Source organism: Corylus avellana, chromosome ca6 (assembly GCF_901000735.1).
Source record: "Corylus avellana chromosome ca6, CavTom2PMs-1.0".
Classification (NCBI taxonomy): domain Eukaryota; kingdom Viridiplantae; phylum Streptophyta; class Magnoliopsida; order Fagales; family Betulaceae; genus Corylus; species Corylus avellana.
The window spans coordinates 6,112,028-6,129,661 of NC_081546.1; the positions used below are offsets into that span (position 1 = coordinate 6,112,028).

The following is a 17,634-nucleotide window of genomic DNA, read 5'->3' on the forward strand; positions in this document are numbered from 1 at the left end:
TAAATATATAATAATAATAAACTCGTGGGCCATAATATGGGTGGGTTAGATCTACTGGTGAACCCACGGGTCAAGAGTTTTTTTTTTTTTTAAAAAAACAATTATTTTTTAATAAAAAATAAGGGCATTTTAGGTATTTCACACCCTAAATCCTGAACAAAAAATCCTAAAGAAATTGGGTAACTGAAACGAAACAAAAGTTGAATACATTAAAGTGAAAGAATTTAAACATTAAAAGAGTGTTTGCAAGACGCACATTGATTTAGGGAGTAATTGAAGTTTCTCCTTTTATTTTTATTTTTTAATCTTAATTAGCCCCTGTCCATAATAATTTCTAGCTTCCTCCTTACCAGTGACATTTTTTTTTTTTTTTTTCAAGAATAAAATTGCAAAAAATACACAAGATGACAAGATATAATCCAAAAACTGAAATCTACGCTGCATTTCATTGACACGTCAAAATCAGTCCCCACCAAGGCGGCCCCACAAGACGTCTCTTCACGAAGATTGCACCGAAGCGCAGTTTCCCACTCCACTTCAAAATATCCGCAAGAATTTCCGCACCCAACACACGGTCCAGATCCCTCCTTCCTTGAACGAACGGTCAGGATCACTCATCCTTTCAAACCCACACCTTTTCCCGCTCTATTTATCTCTTCCTCCATAAAATATTAACAAAATCCAAAAATCCGTCAATAATCTCTGAACCCAAAATTCACACCATAACCTAATTTCTCCAACAATAGAATCTCATACTACGTACGGTTTGTTCTCTTTCCTTTCTTGGTTTGGTTTCTTGGTTGTTGATCAAGATAATAAAGCCATGACATTCTTGCAGGGCAATTCGGATTAGGGTTTTGATCCGAGATGTCGGCCCGCAACCGCTGTCCGCCGCCATCTTCATCTTATCCGACCAAGAGGCCCTCGGTTTCGGAAAATCCTATCAAGAAGGTCACCAGGGCGGCCAAGCCCCAATTGGCAAAGAAGCGACCCGCTCTCGCGGACGTCTCTAACCAAAGAAATGGGTCTAAGAGTAATTCACGAACCTCGCTCCTTTCGTCCAAGCCTCTGGTGCGCTTAGTTTCTCTGAATTGAACTTTTTTTTTTCTTCTTCTTGAAATGAGAATTTAATACATATTGGCTATGTTTTCTTTTTGTGAAAATGGTTTAATTGCGTTTGAATTCACGATAATGTCTTTGATTAAATCCACAAATATTTATTGTTTTAGGTAGGATGAAATGATCTTGTGTTGTTTCAGAAATGATTCATTGTTAAGAAGTAAATAGAACTCGTTTTCTTAATGAAATCAGACCATTTCTTGATTACATTACTTTCCAAGTCAGGGAATTTTGATGCATGTAAATAATGCATAGGATTCTAAACATTGTATCTATATGAGTGGTGACTGCATATTTTTCAATGGAAAATGATTCATTTCCTTCCCTGGTCCTTCTCTCATCCTCCCACTTTTTAAAATCATCATTAGATCTAAGGGGCCCATATGTAAAACCCACATGAACCCATAGATTCAATGGTGATTTTGAAAAGTGGGATGATGTGAGGACCAAGGAGGATGTATAGCACGTCTCATTTTTCAATGATTCTGTTCTAAAAGATGAACAATGCGTTGATATTTGGAAAGGGTGAGTTGTATTTGGTATCCAAATTCCCTTGGCATTGAATACTTCAAGCATATTGCCACATACGTAGAAGGAACTGTCTACTTATTTAAAATTTCAGAGAAAGATTTAACTAATTGTTATATCTGAAGGTACCATGTGTGGCTAAAATGTCCAAGGCTAAGAAGGAATTGTCTGCTTGCAATGAGAATACAGGCTTCCCTAGGAACACTTTGTCTGCATCCTCGAGCTTGAAATCAAATGTCTTGGTTCCATCCAAGAATACATCTTTCCCAGGAAGTGATCAACCTATGGCTAGTGTTGCAATCCTTTCTGCTCCGTGTAGCCAGGAGTCCGTTCTTCCTTCTCCAAGTAGCATACTTCATGCACTCAGAGGCATGGATGTTTCTCCAAGTGGATCAGTTAGTGGTTCTGTTTCTATGGATGAGAGCATGTCTACCTGTGATTCCTTGAAGAGTCCACAATTTGAATATATTGACAATGAGGACGCTTCAGCAATTACGTTGATTGAGAGGAAGACGAGTAACAGTCTCTACATTTCAGACGATGCAGAAACAGCAGGTTTCTTCTTCAGAAAGATTTAGATCTCATTTAAGTTGTAAATAGGGATTTGATATTGAATGCTGGTCAACATGGGCATTGATTCCTTTTTTTTTTTTTTTTTTTTTTTTTTTTTTTGTGTGTGTGTGTTTTTGCTTCTTCTAAGCAAACAAAAGAAAAGGCAAAGGGACTGCAAATTGCAAATATGGGGTATTTTGTTGTGTCCTTTCTAAGGTAGTTTCTCTTATCTTGATTTCAGGGTATGTCTGCGAGAGAGGTATACCTATGGAGATGCAAACAGTGGATAAAGTTGTTGATATTGATAACAATTTCATGGACCCACAGTTCTGTGCAACCATTGCTTGTGATATCTACAAGCACTTGCGTGTATCCGAGGTTCAGCATAGTTTTCCACACTGTATAGAATGAGCAATATTTTTTCCTATCACGTTAAAAGTCCATTTTTCTTTCCTAACTTCCACCGTTTGTGATTTACTGAAATTCGTGGGGTTTTAGGCAAATAAAAGACCTTCAACAGATTTCATAGAAAGGATCCAGAAGGACATTAATACTAGCATGCGTGCAATACTGATTGATTGGCTTGTGGAGGTAATTTATGGTGGGTGATGATATTACCATGGTGATTTATATAATCAAGAAATTTGCCCCCTTCTCCATTCCACAATTTAGGGTTATGAGTATTCCACAATAAGCACAAAATATCTTGATAAGTGTGATTTACCTTGCAATATAAAAATACTCTTTGTCAATATCATCAAAATATCCGTTATAAGTGTGCAGTTATATTGGTCTTTTGGTTATCTTACCTTCTAATGTCAACTGCAGGTTGCTGAAGAGTACCGGCTTCTACCTGATACACTATTTTTGACAGTTAACTACATTGATCGTTATCTTTCTGGCAATTCGGTGAATAGGCAACGGTTGCAATTGCTTGGTGTTGCGTGCATGATGATTGCAGCGTAAGATTTTATTGTAGATGTGCTGATCTGTGTGTGTGTTGCTGTATGTGTATGAGCTGCCTATCTAGGTTTTATTAACAACTTGAGCTGTGATTGTGTTGCCAGTAAATACGAGGAGATCTGTGCGCCCACTGTGAATGAGTTCTGTTACGTAACTGATAATACCTACTTCAAGGACGAGGTTTGCTTCCATTTTATGTTGCCAGAATTACTTTTAGATGCTTCCTTAAGTTTTCTTATTTATCCCATCTCTATAAGCCTTGACCAATGTTATTTGTGCAGGTTTTGCAAATGGAATCTGCTGTGCTGAATTACTTGAAGTTTGAAATGGCAGCCCCAACAGCTAAATGTTTTTTGAGGTAATAGCTTCCTTTGTTAATATCATCAAAATGCCAAGTGGAGTTGATTTATGTTGCTTTGGATGTTGACATTTGTGATTTATGACAATTGTTTAGGCGATTTGTTTGTGTTGCTCAAGCTACCAGTGAGGTATATATTTTCTGGACTGGATTGCTTTTAGTATCTCAGTTTTATGTCATTCCTGCACGACTTATCTGGTTTAAGAACATTTTTTGGTCATTTCATCACGTGTGATGATGGTACCTGCTACTTTTCCTAGGTTCCAACAATGCAGTTGGAGTGCTTGGCCAACTACCTTGCTGAGTTATCTCTTATAGAGTATAGCATGCTTTGTTATTCCCCGTCACTAATAGCTGCTTCTGCTACTTTCTTGGCCAAATTTATACTTGTACCCTCAAAAGAACCCTGGGTACGTGTGAGAAAGTATTACACTGATTTTGCTTGTAGCCAAGATGCAGGCTATTCCGTTTCTTCTGATAAATTTACATAACGTATTTTGGTTTTGTATATGTTCTGATACAGAATTCTTCATTGAAGCATCACACACTTTATCAAGCTTCTGATTTGAGTGAGTGTGTCAAGGCGCTACATGGCCTGTGCTGTGAAGGCACTAATTCTAATCTACCTGCAATTAGGGAGAAGTACAGCCAGCATAAGGTATGCAGAACCGCTCTCTCTGCATCAACACCACAGATTTTAAATCAGTTAGCACAGCCCCTTTTGAGTACTCTGTACTACAATTATCGATCTTTGTATGCTTATCTGGGCTTCATCAATTTTCTGAGTTTCTAGAAGAGAGTTTCAATGAAAATGAAGATCGAAAGTTTTAGTGACATGGTTTGCCATGATTGCATTGAACAAGAATGCCTTCTTACATGGCACACTGTGCTCAGTGAGGATGTATAAGACTAGAACTGACACTTGGTCTTATCATGAAGCTTGTGCGGTGATGGAAAACAGGGTCATATGTGCTGAAATATTTCAGTTCTTACATTGAAGTAGTACAATCTTTGAAATGGAAGTAGAGGTGCTGGACTAGTCTACTTCATAATGAACATTAATCAACATTTCACATTAGTCTAATAAGAGGCATCACATCACCATATAGAGGGGAGTATGTTTCTCAATTATTTAAAATTTGTGCTGATGATTTTTAAACAAAATATTTACTGTTGGGAAAGCATAACAGAGCCCTTATGGTGGACTCATCTCAACCACCATGATGGCGGCCACGCAGGGGCACCGAATTTTCAATAGATTTGTTGATTTTCACAAGATGCTCAAATGCCTGGTTAATCCAAATGGTCAAAACTTTCTACAAATTAGAGGGTCCAGGTCATTTTTGTCTTGCAAGTTTGCATCTTGTGCAGGGGCTACCACAGATCATTTCTGAAATTATTATTGCCACAAAAAGAATCTCATCACTTGCATTAAGTAGCTTTTTTCCTTTTATTGATATTCATACGGACTCTTTTTCTTTTTTTCTTTTTCTATTTATATGGGCTGGTTTAAACTGACTTGTTTCTTTCTTTGTTAGTACAAGTTCGTGGCAAAGAAGCACTGCCCTCCTTCAATACCTCTGGAGTTCTTCCACGAACTGAGCCACTAGGCATGTATTTCACTCTGCGAAATTCAATTGACTGCACATAACTAGGCATGTATGAAGTTTTGAATCCAGTAGGTCTGTGCCTACTGTTTGGTAGTCAGGGGATCTTCTCATCTTACTGTTTTCTCCGACGTAACTTACAAAGGTTACCACTTGTACAGTTGTTGCGCTTGAATTGAATTTTCAGTAAATAGTAAGAGGTCCTAAATGTATTGAGAACCATTTCTTCTAGTGGGTTTCCTTCCTCTTTCCTTCATCGGTTTATGTGCTGTTAAAAATATTAAAAGACGATATGCTAGCAGCTTTACTTTTTTATAAGAAAAATTTTAGTAGAGGATAAAAGAATTATTAGTACTTAAGATGATTATGAACCGTAATTATATTGGTAAATCTTTTGTGGTCAAGTTTTCTTGGTGGATAATGAATTAGGAGGAATGTTTATGCTGAAATTATATGCTTGCTATATGGGAGGAGGAAGGTTCGACTTCCACCTCCGTCCTCCCTACTGATTCTTTCCCTTTCTTTCCTCTCCCTTTCCCTTTCATGCCTCATACGAGGCCCCACATACCTCGTCTAAGGTCTATCTTGCCTCATCGGAGGCCTTATCCATCGCCTACGGCGATTTATCCTACATCAACAGCTTTGTTGTCTCATTCTCTTCCGTAGTTGGTCTGGTCATCGCCTTGTCCATCTGCTTCAAGTATCAGTTCTGACAGCTGTTTGAAATCTTTGGATTTGGTTTTTTCAAAACTAGATCTGTCCATTTCATGAAGTTGCAACCCCACATGCACTGCCTCATCGAACTCCTGTGCCTCTCCACTACAGATCGCCACCAGCTCCATCTCCATTCGACCATCATGCGATGGCGTGTGTTCAACAAGCTTCTGCGAGTAAGGGCCGACCGCCTTTGCTGTGGCTTCCCTTAGCCCCTTCCCAAACAACCTTGCTGATGTGTAATATTATTTCTTTTTTATGTTATTTGTTTGTTGTTTATTATGAGTTTTTAGTCTTGCTTCTATTTATTTTTTTTGTTTGTAAGAGTCACTACCACCATCACTGTTTGTTCATGTCCATCCTTCGAGGTTTGGAGAGGAGTGCGGAAATTTTATAGTTTTGTGCTCTTTTCTAGACTTTTTGGTTGTGTCATATTTGACACACTATATATTACCGCCTTAATTGGTGGTCTGTTTTCTTGGTGGTCGGTCCAAGAAATCATTCCGCGTCATTTATTTGATACATTACCTCTTTTTTTTTTTTTTTTGGATTACCAATTCTGATATGATGGTTTAGGGGCCTCTTTGTTTTTGGTTGCCCTACCCTTTGTTGACTGTTGTAATTTGTTGTTTCTTTGTTATGTATATATATATAGATAAAGGAAATAAAGTTTATAAAAATATAGAAATAAAGGCTAATTATGTAGTGAATAGATACACTGCAATTTGGCTCATGGGCGTTTGAACTAGAGTGTTAAATTTAGGTGTTAGTTTTTATTAAAATAATATACATCTATGTGAGTTATTTAGTTCAAAAGAACTTGGGGTTCATTTGAATGAAATATGAAAATAAATATTTCACGTGGCAGCAGTGTCAAGCGTTCCAGTAGGCGATATTTGATGTGCAATTTAATGCAGTCTGCCACCTTTCGTCTGAATAAAATTGAAGTTCGTTTGAACGAGATGTCATTTTCCCTTGGCTTGCACATCTACCCCACCTGTGTTTTTTTTTTTTTTTTTTTTTATAAATATTTATAATTATAATTTTCCTTCTTGTAGAAAAAAAAAAATAAATTTGTCCATTTTCTTTCTATAAGATGCTTGGGCCTTGTGCTTTGTGCCTCACTAAAATCATAGAATAAAACAAAATAATTCCTGATTTGAATTAGAATGGCGGTTTTATGTTTATGCCTTGTGCTTTGTGCGGCTGAATAGTGAAAAGTTTCATCTCTTTTCAACGGGACTGCTTTTAGTAGACAGTCAGACTAGTAGAGGAGCTGTGTATTTTCCATTTGAATCTCTATCACAACAATCGCTAATAAGATTGGTTTTTTTTTTTTTTTTTGCTTAAATTTTCAATTTAGGAAACTGTTTTTCCATCTATGATTATCTGGGTAGCAACACTAATCAAATATGGATTTGGCTTACATGCTTATTAAAATAACAGCATGTATGCTGTAGTTTAATCAATAGTCAAGATTGAATTTTTCAAAATCTCTTTTTTATTTTCTCTCTCCTATTAAATGCTTCTAAAAATAAGTCAACTTTAAAATTTAATATTGACTGTTGATTCAACTACAGCATACATGTTTTTTTAATAATCAATATATGCCTTCTGAGGGCCCACTTCAGTTAGCGTCATTGATGGCAGAGTTTTGGGATCTCATAGGACCAAGAATAGGATCCTCTCTCCACTCTATTTTGGATTAGAGAATATTCCGTTAATGGATTATCTCCAGTCTATAAATAGGACATATATCCCATTAATAAAAAAAATAATTAATGGGAAATGTGTCCTATTTGTGGCTCTAGGATTTTTAAGAATAAATCTCAGACATAAATCTTAACCACATTTCTACATTTAATGAGGAAACATGGCTTATTAAATTGAATCATCTCTATTTCAAATGAACTGGATAATATTCAATTAATTATAGTAAATTGATATTTTTGTCCTCTCAAAAAGTGAAAAGACAAAAATACCCCTATACTATAACTAATTGGATATTATCCAGTTTATTTGAAATGGATAGGATCCTGTTCCGAGGGTAATTTCCTTATTAAATACTGAAACATGACTTATTTTAGACGTTTAGGCGTGATGAATGACTGAGATTTATGTTGGAGTAAATCTCCTACAATTCCTTTTAAATTTGAGTTTCTCAAATTCATAAATATCAGTCGTTCATCTCATCTAATTGTCTAAAATAAGTTGGAGTAATGCATTAAATAAAGGACATGAATTTCCTTCCAACTAGTATGAAAGAAATATCTTCTAACCTATTTAAAATAGGAAACGGATCCTCTCCATTTCATTTGAAATGAAGACATTGAAGAGTATCCATTTAGTGCATTTAGGAGGATAAATTTGTCCAAAAAAATTGTCCCCAAAAAAAGGAAAATATTATTCTCCTAATGCACTAAATGGAGGATTTGAAATGGAGATGATCATTTTCCCTCTCCATTTCAAATGAAATGGAGATAATCTTTTTCCTTTAAAATAAGAATTTAATGTAGCTCTCAAATGTTTATAGATACTTGGAACTATTTTTTTTTTTTGATATGTCCACACAAGAGGGGGGAAGGAGATTCGAACTAGTGACCTCCGCTTCATTAGGCGTGATCCCAGCCGATTGATCTACCTCTTGGAACTATTTTATATGGGTTGGAGGATATTTCCTTCAGATTAGTTTGAAAGAAAATTATGTCCTTAGATAAAAAAGACCAAATTAAACCGAACAACATCGTGATAAGTAAGAGTAATGAGATATACCCACATCATTATTCCATCAACGTTTTACTATACTGCCGTAACCGTCAATTCACTCTTAAATTAGTTATTGTAAAATAAATATAGTGAATTTCTTTTTTTTTTCTTTTTTGGATAAAAATATAGTGAATTTCTTTTAAACAAAGGCTGATCTAAGATAGAATTGATAGAGTCATGTTATATTGCCATATCATATTAAAAAAATAATTAAAAACAAAGATAAAATTTAGCTAAAAGTTGGGGTTGTTTGGGTGTGCGATTTTTTCTATTCAACATAACTTAATTTAAAATTGCGAAATTCGAGAAAAAAAGAGAGTTAAGATTATGTTTTGATTGTTTAAAGAATATAAAATCTAATTAAAAATTAATATATTATATTACAAAAAAAAAACGAAATAGAAAAAAAAAAAAATTGGGGTGGTTTTGAACCACTCCAAGGGTAGATCGGCCACCCCAAAAACAGGCGGGATGGTTGATCCCATCCCTAAAAAGTTAATAATCAGCCACCCATAAACTCTTAGGGGTGCTCTAGCCGCCCCTAGATTCTCTGCCACCCCTAAAAAGTTATTGAGGTTGAGGTGGATCGGCACCCTTAGACTCTTAGGGGTGCTCTAGCTACCACCATTTTTTTTTTTTTTTTACGAATTTTCTTGATTTTTAAAATTTGTATTTAATGTTTTTTTGTTAATTTGATTGAAAATTTTTTAATTGAGTTGAGTGCTAGTAGTATCAAATCAACATAAAAAAAAGAGAAAGAAGTTGAAATATGTTGGAAGTAATTCTATTCCCAAACAAGCCCTTGATTTCTAACCTATTTTACACGGATTTTTTTTTTTTGTATGAATTTTTACAAGGATTTTGAGTTCCGCTATGTATGTATGACTGACTGACAAGGATATTCTGTGCCTATTTGTATTCCTAGGTTACCAAAGACAGATCCAGTGACCGTTTGAATTCAAATTCAAAATATTTTAAAAACTTAAAACCTAGCCTGACAGACTGTGACCTTCGAAACAGTAACCGATGACTTAAGCGTATGTGGCGGCACTTTATTTGTCTGTGTTTGACAATATGAAAACCCAGAGAAAGATGTCAAATGTGGTCCCCGCTACTGCCCCGCTCCTAACGATTACCGAGTCCATCCAACGGCCAGGATCTCTCTGCAATTCAAATCATCTCATTCCCCGCCTCAAGATTCTGATTAAACCATTATTAAATTACACTCTCACACTCACACACACAGTGCCTTCAACGCTCTCTTTTTTCTGCACTGCTTCTCTGAAAATCTCTTTAAAGTCCGACAATTCTTTAAAGACTCTCTCCCTCTCTGCGTGAATCTCTTTGGGTTCAGCCTGCTTTCTCTCCTTCTCAAGCTGTCAAAGAAGGGTGAACCTGAGAGAGGAAAGATAGCTTCTTGGTAAGAATTGGTTTTGATCCTAAATGTCGACCCAGAATCGCCGTTCGTCGTTTTCATCGTCGACGTCATCATCCTTGGCGAAGCGGCTCGCCTCGTCTTCCTCATCGTCCTTGCCAAAGCGGTTCGCCTCCTCGTCTTCGTCGTCGGAGAATGTGGGAAAGACTACGTTGACAAAGAAGCGAGCTCCACTCGCTGACCTGACCAATGCCAAGAACGCGGCTCACGTTGCTTCACGGAGCTTCGTCCCATCTTGTGCTCCGGTATTTAACTATTTAAGCTTGTTATTGACAGTTGGGGTGCTGGGAAAATGAGCGAAGAGCTAATAAAATCAAGAAAACTCAGTGAAACGAAAAAGAATATGAAGAAAAGTTTATATTTTGATGGGGTTTTAGAAATTTTCTTGTTTATGGGGTTCCCTTCTTTATTCAAAATATTTGGCATTTGATTCGTAGCTATCCCACATTTGGTGTTATAAAATGTTTCATCTTGTTATTCTTCCTCCCTTCCTTCTTCGTTTATTTATATGTTTTAGATTTTCCCATTTCAAGGAAATGGAGGCTGATCCACTAGTTGTTGAGAAGTTGTGGGCAAATAAAGCATAATATAACAATTTGATTTGGCTCAACTGAGTCTGTTGGGAGCCAAAGCAAACTGTACCAAAAGTTTGAGGCTATTTCTTGTTACTGGGAAACAGAGTGTGTGCTTTCAGGAAATGTCAAGAGCCTGAATTGTGGGGACTTGTAGAGCTGATTGGTATATTTCAATTCAGAAATGATCTTTTGCTGGATTCTTTTATTTATTTATTTGCTTATATTTTTGACACTAAACTCATATGGTGAACCTCTGTCTTGAATTGCTTGCTTTGCATTGTACAAATTTTAAACTTAACAAGAGCTAGAAATAAGGAACCTATTGGATTAGTAGCTTATAGGGCCTGAGTTGCAATGAGATTCTACTAATTTGGAGGTGTAACTACAAATAAGGTGATAGTTTTTGTTAAATCACTATTTAATAAACAAACTTAAGCCGATAGGAAGAGATGAATTTAATCTTTTGATTTATATTCTAACACTCCCCTTATGTGTGAGCTTAAATTCTCCCTTAATAGCTGAAGCCTATCGCGTAGAATATTTAATTAAAATGTGAGTTCGTTGGAGACATGTTCAAACTCAAGACCTCTTTTATGATACCTTATAAATCAACCCTTATTCCAAAAGTTTAAGCTAATACGATGGGATGAGTTTAATATTTTAAGTTATACTAACAGTTTCAAAGTAGTGATAGTTTTAAGTTATAAAGTGTAATTTAACCAAGAAAAGAAAAGAAAAAAAACCCAAATTCCATCAAAGACATTGTTATGCATTGCGCTAAATCTAATGCTTACTTCAATTTTCACCTTGTCTTGGTATGTAGATATGATTTTGAACTTTGGTCTACTCACTGTACATTCAGTTGTAAAGAGGAGTATTGGTTCATATATTTGGGTGTTTTACTAGATTTTATAAATTGAAGGTGTCATCCGCAACTAAAATTTCCATGGCAAAGAAGGGACCTCCTGCTAGCACCGGTATAATGGGATTTTCGGGGAGAAATTTTGCTGCATCCTCGAGTGTTAAATCAAGTGCACTTGTTCCTTGTAGCAAGGTTACATCTTTACCCAGCAGTGATGAAACTGTCCCCAGCACTGCTGCCATTCCTGCATCGTGCAGCATGGATGTTTCTCCAAGTAAATCAGATGGGCTTTCAGTTTCTTTGGATGAAACCATGTCTACTTGTGATTCTTTCAAGAGCCCTGAAGTTGAATACATCGATAACAATGATGTTCCAGCAGTTGATTCTATCAACAGAAAGACATTTAGCAACCTCTTCATTTCAGACCATGATGAAAAAACAGGTGTTTTATTTGAGCTTTCTTTGAATTTGTCTGATATATTAAACATGCATATAATGTTTATATTTCCCAAAGATTTTGCCATAAATTGTGGCTTTTCATATCCTGTTTTTTAACTTTCATGTCTGCCAAATATAATTTCATACATCCTTGTCTTCTTAATATGGTTTATATTGATTTGCTTGCAGGGAATATCTGCAATAGAGATGTCCTTGCAGAGATAGAAGCAGATGATGAAATTGTTAATGTTGATAACAAATACATGGATCCACAGCTTTGTGCAACCTTTGCTTGTGATATTTACAAGCACTTGCGTGCGTCTGAGGTATGCTTGTTTTGGGTTAACATATAAAAATCTATTTCCTCACAACTATTTTTATGGATTTTATACTTTGTTTCTCATTGTTTGTTTTTCTTCTTCTTGTGATCTGTTTAGGCAAAGAAAAGGCCTTCCACAGACTTCATGGAGAAAATTCAGAAGGACATTAATACCAGCATGCGAGCAATATTGATAGATTGGCTTGTGGAGGTAATTCACATCTTTTGAAAGTTTTACATATTTAGTATACCCTGGAGACGTGCTCAAAGGGATTTGAAATTTAATTACTTCTAGAAATGGGAATTTTTAGAATAGTGAAATCTTTGTTGGAAATATCATTCACCCAACAATTGTAACCTTATCAAGGGGTTTACAACTGCAGGTGGCTGAAGAGTACAGGCTTGTACCTGACACATTATATTTGACTGTAAACTACATAGATCGGTATCTTTCAGGGAATGCGATGAATAGGCAACGGTTACAGTTACTTGGTGTCGCCTCCATGATGATTGCCTCGTAAGAAAACATTTCCCTTTGATGATGTTCACCAAGTAAATAGTATTAAGAAATGCTAATTACACTTTCTGAAGTGACAGTAAAAATTATCAATCACATCAGAGAGTATAGGAAGTGTATGTTACATTTTTCAGTAGTATTAACAAGAAAAAATGATCATATTGGCAGAAAATATGAGGAGATTTGTGCACCCCAGGTGGAAGAGTTCTGTTACATAACCGATAACACCTACTTCAAGGAAGAGGTTCGGGTCCTATCTATCCAACTTGACTGAAACGTGTGATTTTTCTAGATGATTCTTGCATTGTTGCTATATATATTCTACTTGAGCAGCATAAGCAGAAGCATTTCATATACTGCAGGTTTTGGAAATGGAATCTGCTGTTTTGAATTACTTGAAGTTTGAAATGACAGCTCCAACAACTAAATGTTTCTTGAGGTAAGGGCTAATAAATGACTGTTAATGATGTCTGCATTTTTCACGTACGCTGTCCGGATAGTGACTTGTGAATTCATTGATTAGGCGATTTGTTCGTGCAGCTCAAGGGATCAATGAGGTATCTTTCTTATCTCAAAAAAAAATTAACTCATAAAATGGGATGATTTAATCAATTAATTATTAACACTGTTGTTCTATAATATGATATAAATGTATAGAGATGATTATTGTTTATAATTTGCATACCCTCATATTTTGATTCTTTGTGATGTATTTTATCTGCCATTCCCTTAGGTTCCATGCTTGCAGTTAGAGTGCTTAGCCAACTACATTGCAGAGTTATCTCTCTTAGAGTACAGCATGCTCTGCCATGCCCCTTCACTTATAGCTGCTTCGGCAATTTTCTTGGCCCAATATATACTTTACCCTGCAAAGAGACCATGGGTATGTGCCTCATATTAAATGAACTAGTCGATTTCTTGCTGTTTAAGGTTACTGTTTCTTAACAACATTGCCTTGTTAAGAAAGCTTGATTTTCATTTCATTTTTTTTTTTTTTTTTGGGGTAAAGAATTCCACCTTGCAGCATTACACACGTTACAAGCCTTCTGATTTGAGTAACTGCGTCAAGGATCTCCACCACCTGTGCTGTAATAGCCATAGTTCTAGCTTACCCGCTATAAAGGAGAAATACAGTCAGCATAAGGTAAGCAAAATGGCTCTCTCGCTCTCTCTCACAAACACATGCCCACACACACTCTCATGAGTTCTTTATTTTTGACACGACTTGCGAACTTAATACAATCTTAACACAAAATTAACGGGTTAGAGTTGATGGTTTGACCCATCCTATGATATCTCCTATAATACTCATAGACCTTGACACTATATCTCATATGATACTCATACCTTGACACGACTCAAATCTGACACACAATATAAGGAATAACAATTTTTGACACAACCTGGGAACTTGACTCGAAATTAGTAGGATAACGTTAAAGAGTCTGACTTGTTTAATTAAATTTATCAAGTTATGATTGACTTATATAGGTACCGTTTGTTAAACCCCTTTTCCTCCCCTTAATACTATTCACTTCATTTTATTTTATTTTAAAAAAAAATCAAAATCAAAACATTCTCATTTTTTATATCATCATTTTTCATCCCACTTTTTAACTTTTTTATACCAAACATTTTTTCATATCAATCAACGCCGGCCACAGTGTCTAGGGGAAAAGGGTTTAACAAACACACCCATAGTTTTATACCGATACCTCAACACGACTCTTAACACATGAAGACGAATTGTCTCTTCTAATTCAAGGTGGCAAGCCGAATAAGGGGTTTTGAGATGTTAATTTTGGTGAATATACTGATGTCTTAATTATTCTTTGTTCAGTACAAATATGTAGCAAAGAAGAATTGCCCTCCTACGATACCTCCAGAGTTTTTCCAGAATTGAAGTCACGATACCTCCAGAGTTTTTCCAGAATTGAAGTCACCAGACGTGTGTTTCGGGTCCAATGCCTTAGTTGGATGTAGACTTCAGGCCAGTGATAACAGCAGCTAGTTGGTTCCCAACCAAGCATTGGAATTTTTTTTTTTTTTACTCCGATATTGTATAATGTTGATGTAGCACATAGTATTTGTGCATACTTCTGGGGTTTGTGCTGATGATTCTATTGCTTCACTCAACATAAACTCGTAAGCTTTGTATGATATATTCCTTCTTTCTTCTCCAATGCTTGCCCAGCTTGGAATCAATCAGTATTGCTCAGTTAAATGGAGTTGACGACAATGAACAACCCCATCTACAATTATGGGGGCGGGGGCTATGATCTTTTTAATTGGAAGGGCCGGATTGAACCTTAAGAATCCCATTAAAATGCTAAAACCAATATATATATATATTTCCCCCTTTGCACCAAACAATCATTAAAAATGTTTTTTTTTTTTTTTTAAATTTTTAAATTTTAATTTTTTATTTTTATAAAGAACATAATGGATCTTTTTTCAATTGCCAAAAATTTAGATAAAGAGCGTGGTGAAAAATGAAGATAGATGATAAAATGTGTACAGTATATTTACTTAGGGGTGATTGGAGCTAGTTTATGGTAACTAGCCTATTTTATTTTATTTTATTTTTCAAATTTCAAAAATCTTTTGGTTGCGTACCAGTCAACCATTTGTTAGGATCCCATTTGATCACATATAGATCATGGTATATTAAGGTGGTATACGTCAAAGAGGAGGAGCGGAATTTAGACGACCCCAATGCTCACAAACAATAATTGTGTCGGAATGTAGCAAATAATAAAAATCAAACCATTACTAAACATAAACACATCAACATATCAGAATTTTATTGATGAAGTGGAAACCCTTTGAATAACGTATCAAGAGTAAAACCACTTTAAGGTAGCCAAATCTCCCTATTGCCTCATGCAGCAGCAGCTTCAACTACTCTTCACTAGCCATGCTTCCTTCTTGTTTCATTTCGTGACCCACCGATTTGAATAACAATTCAAAAGTAAAACCACTTTAAGGCAGTCAAATCTCCCAATTGCCTCATGCAGCAGAAACTTCAACTCTTCACTAGCCATGCTTCCTTCTTGTTTCCTTTCGTGACCCACCGATAGACTTCAAACGGTTTGTAGATGTAGACCCAATCATCACTCCAAGAGATTGAAACTCATTACCATATATCAATGGTATCTCTTGTCACACAATAAATTGCCAAGCTCTCCTTATATGAAATCACTCTATATTTGTAACACCCCACCTAGATATGTACGTGGCATTAGTTTCTTTAAAAATAATAATAGTAATTTACAAAACTCAAAACCCTTAAATACTATTTTTTGAGAAAGGAATTTCCAAATAAATACTCAAAATATTTCAAGTTCATAATAAATTTTCAAACTTAATTCAACAACACAAATGTTTTAAATGAAATTAGGGTTCTTGAATGATTGAGATGTGATCTTGAATAATCGATGACAGTTATCATTGATTGTTTAGGATCCAACTTCAAATGTTTGAAAATAACTGTACTGAATGATCGACGGTAGTGTAAAAGTATATTTTATTTTGGACACCTCAACTCTTTTCTAAAGTGCATGGAACCAATATATTTATTTTTTTTGACATGTCCACACAAGAGGGAGGAGGGGGATTTGAACTAGTGACCTCCGCTTCATTAGGCGTGGTCCTAGCCAATTTATTATTTTTAACCCTTACTTCATTTTAATCACCCATTTGCTTCACTAAACCCTAGAGAGAGAGAAGTTCAACTTGGAGGATTTCTCCTCAAATTAAGCATGGAGAAGCTTCTACGTACCGTTATGCTGAGAAGTTAAACCCAACCTCTAACCTCGTTTTTTAAGCATAATTTATATATGTACAACATGTATTTTAATATGTTCAACCATTTTTATGGTCCCAAAGGTGTTGGCTCAGATCGCACATTTAGCGATGGGTAGACACCACGATCATATAGATGTTCGCTATGAAAGCTGAGTAGCCAGTGAGCCAATTGCTGGGAAGATATAATCACATTAGAAACAAGGAAAGATTCTCAAGAAATGAGCTCCATGTAAACGTAACACCATATTTTGTAGAGCACGAAACAATACGCAAGACAATAAGACTTGGAAAACAAGTCTTTGCACTAACAAGTCTTCGTGTGTAATTAGGTCAAGGCAAAAGGGCAATTATACTAAAGGAAGTGGGAGCATCGTGATCCATGTGAAGAGCAATTATATTTTGAAGGGTATATGAATTGTGATATATATTGTAAAGCAACCATATATATATAGTGGGATTTATAAATTGTCTTGTATCACATGTACGAAACCTTGATCCAAAGGCTAACCAAAAGATTAATCAATAATCAATCACATAAGAGAAGTTTTATATCAAATTCATACTCTCTTTAACCACACCATTAAAAAAAAAAAAATCCCGTCAATAAAGTTTATGTGTAGAGGTCACGTAGGGTGTGAAGCATGATGTTAGAATTTTCAAAACACAAGTTGTGGAAAGAGAAAGTCTTTTCCTAGTTATCATTTAGTGCCTACTTTTATTGTTTGGTTCTCTATGAAAAGAGATTCGTGGAAAAATGATCACTAAAGTTATAAAACATCCCAAGTCTTAAGTCTATGTGACCTGTTTCCTTTGATTCCCTATCTTCATTGTTTCTTTCTCTATGGAAAACTGTTTCTCGAAAATGATTGTTGAACTTATGAATTAAAGATATATAGTACTCCAGCTAATCAGCTCATGAACGCATCAAAGCTACTTTATTAAAGCTACTTTTATTAAAGTTTCTTCTCTTATTATAATTGGTTGTACTTCATGTGGTGCCTATTTGGTCGTCATCTTCTGTTTGCTAGCGATTAAAGAAATTGAGGTAAATATATTCTGAATTAACAGCCGCGT

At 35.6% G+C, this 17,634-nt stretch overlaps 2 protein-coding genes across 5 annotated transcripts; both read left to right on the forward strand.

Moving 5' to 3' along the window:
- Positions 1-576: 576 nt before the first annotated feature.
- Positions 577-5,358, forward strand: LOC132184255 (cyclin-A1-4-like). 4 transcript variants are annotated; one of them, XM_059597814.1, is made up of 13 exons: positions 579-759; positions 839-1,071; positions 1,773-2,202; positions 2,441-2,577; positions 2,698-2,790; positions 3,028-3,161; positions 3,267-3,342; positions 3,444-3,520; positions 3,617-3,650; positions 3,781-3,930; positions 4,044-4,178; positions 5,059-5,130; positions 5,176-5,358. In XM_059597814.1, the coding sequence occupies exons 2-12, from the start codon at positions 868-870 to the stop codon at positions 5,128-5,130; spliced, it is 1,542 nt and encodes a 513-aa protein (XP_059453797.1). In that variant the 5' UTR covers positions 579-759; positions 839-867; the 3' UTR covers positions 5,176-5,358. The 4 variants fall into 4 exon arrangements, with proteins under 4 accessions (XP_059453799.1, XP_059453797.1, XP_059453798.1 ...); XM_059597815.1 differs by having other exon boundaries at positions 579-764; positions 5,059-5,358; XM_059597813.1 differs by having other exon boundaries at positions 5,059-5,358.
- Positions 5,359-9,860: 4,502 nt separating this feature from the next.
- Positions 9,861-14,981, forward strand: LOC132184186 (cyclin-A1-1-like). Its single transcript, XM_059597719.1, has 11 exons — positions 9,861-10,287; positions 11,540-11,921; positions 12,107-12,243; positions 12,355-12,447; positions 12,620-12,753; positions 12,922-12,997; positions 13,116-13,192; positions 13,277-13,310; positions 13,487-13,636; positions 13,763-13,897; positions 14,594-14,981. The coding sequence occupies exons 1-11, from the start codon at positions 10,051-10,053 to the stop codon at positions 14,654-14,656; spliced, it is 1,518 nt and encodes a 505-aa protein (XP_059453702.1). The 5' UTR covers positions 9,861-10,050; the 3' UTR covers positions 14,657-14,981.
- Positions 14,982-17,634: the final 2,653 nt, after the last annotated feature.

What these genes read in the sequence shown, in the direction of transcription:
- LOC132184255 (XM_059597815.1), top strand. Translation starts at nt 868, where the DNA reads ATGTCGGCCCGCAACCGCTGTCCGCCGCCATCTTCATCTTATCCGACC. An exon ending in TCCTTTCGTCCAAGCCTCTG is followed by an intron (nt 1,072 to 1,772) that starts GTGCGCTTAGTT and finishes TTATATCTGAAG; the next exon opens with GTACCATGTGTGGCTAAAAT. An exon ending in AGCACTTGCGTGTATCCGAG is followed by an intron (nt 2,578 to 2,697) that starts GTTCAGCATAGT and finishes GTGGGGTTTTAG; the next exon opens with GCAAATAAAAGACCTTCAAC.
- LOC132184186 (XM_059597719.1), top strand. Translation starts at nt 10,051, where the DNA reads ATGTCGACCCAGAATCGCCGTTCGTCGTTTTCATCGTCGACGTCATCA. An exon ending in AGCACTTGCGTGCGTCTGAG is followed by an intron (nt 12,244 to 12,354) that starts GTATGCTTGTTT and finishes TGATCTGTTTAG; the next exon opens with GCAAAGAAAAGGCCTTCCAC. An exon ending in AGAAATACAGTCAGCATAAG is followed by an intron (nt 13,898 to 14,593) that starts GTAAGCAAAATG and finishes TTCTTTGTTCAG; the next exon opens with TACAAATATGTAGCAAAGAA.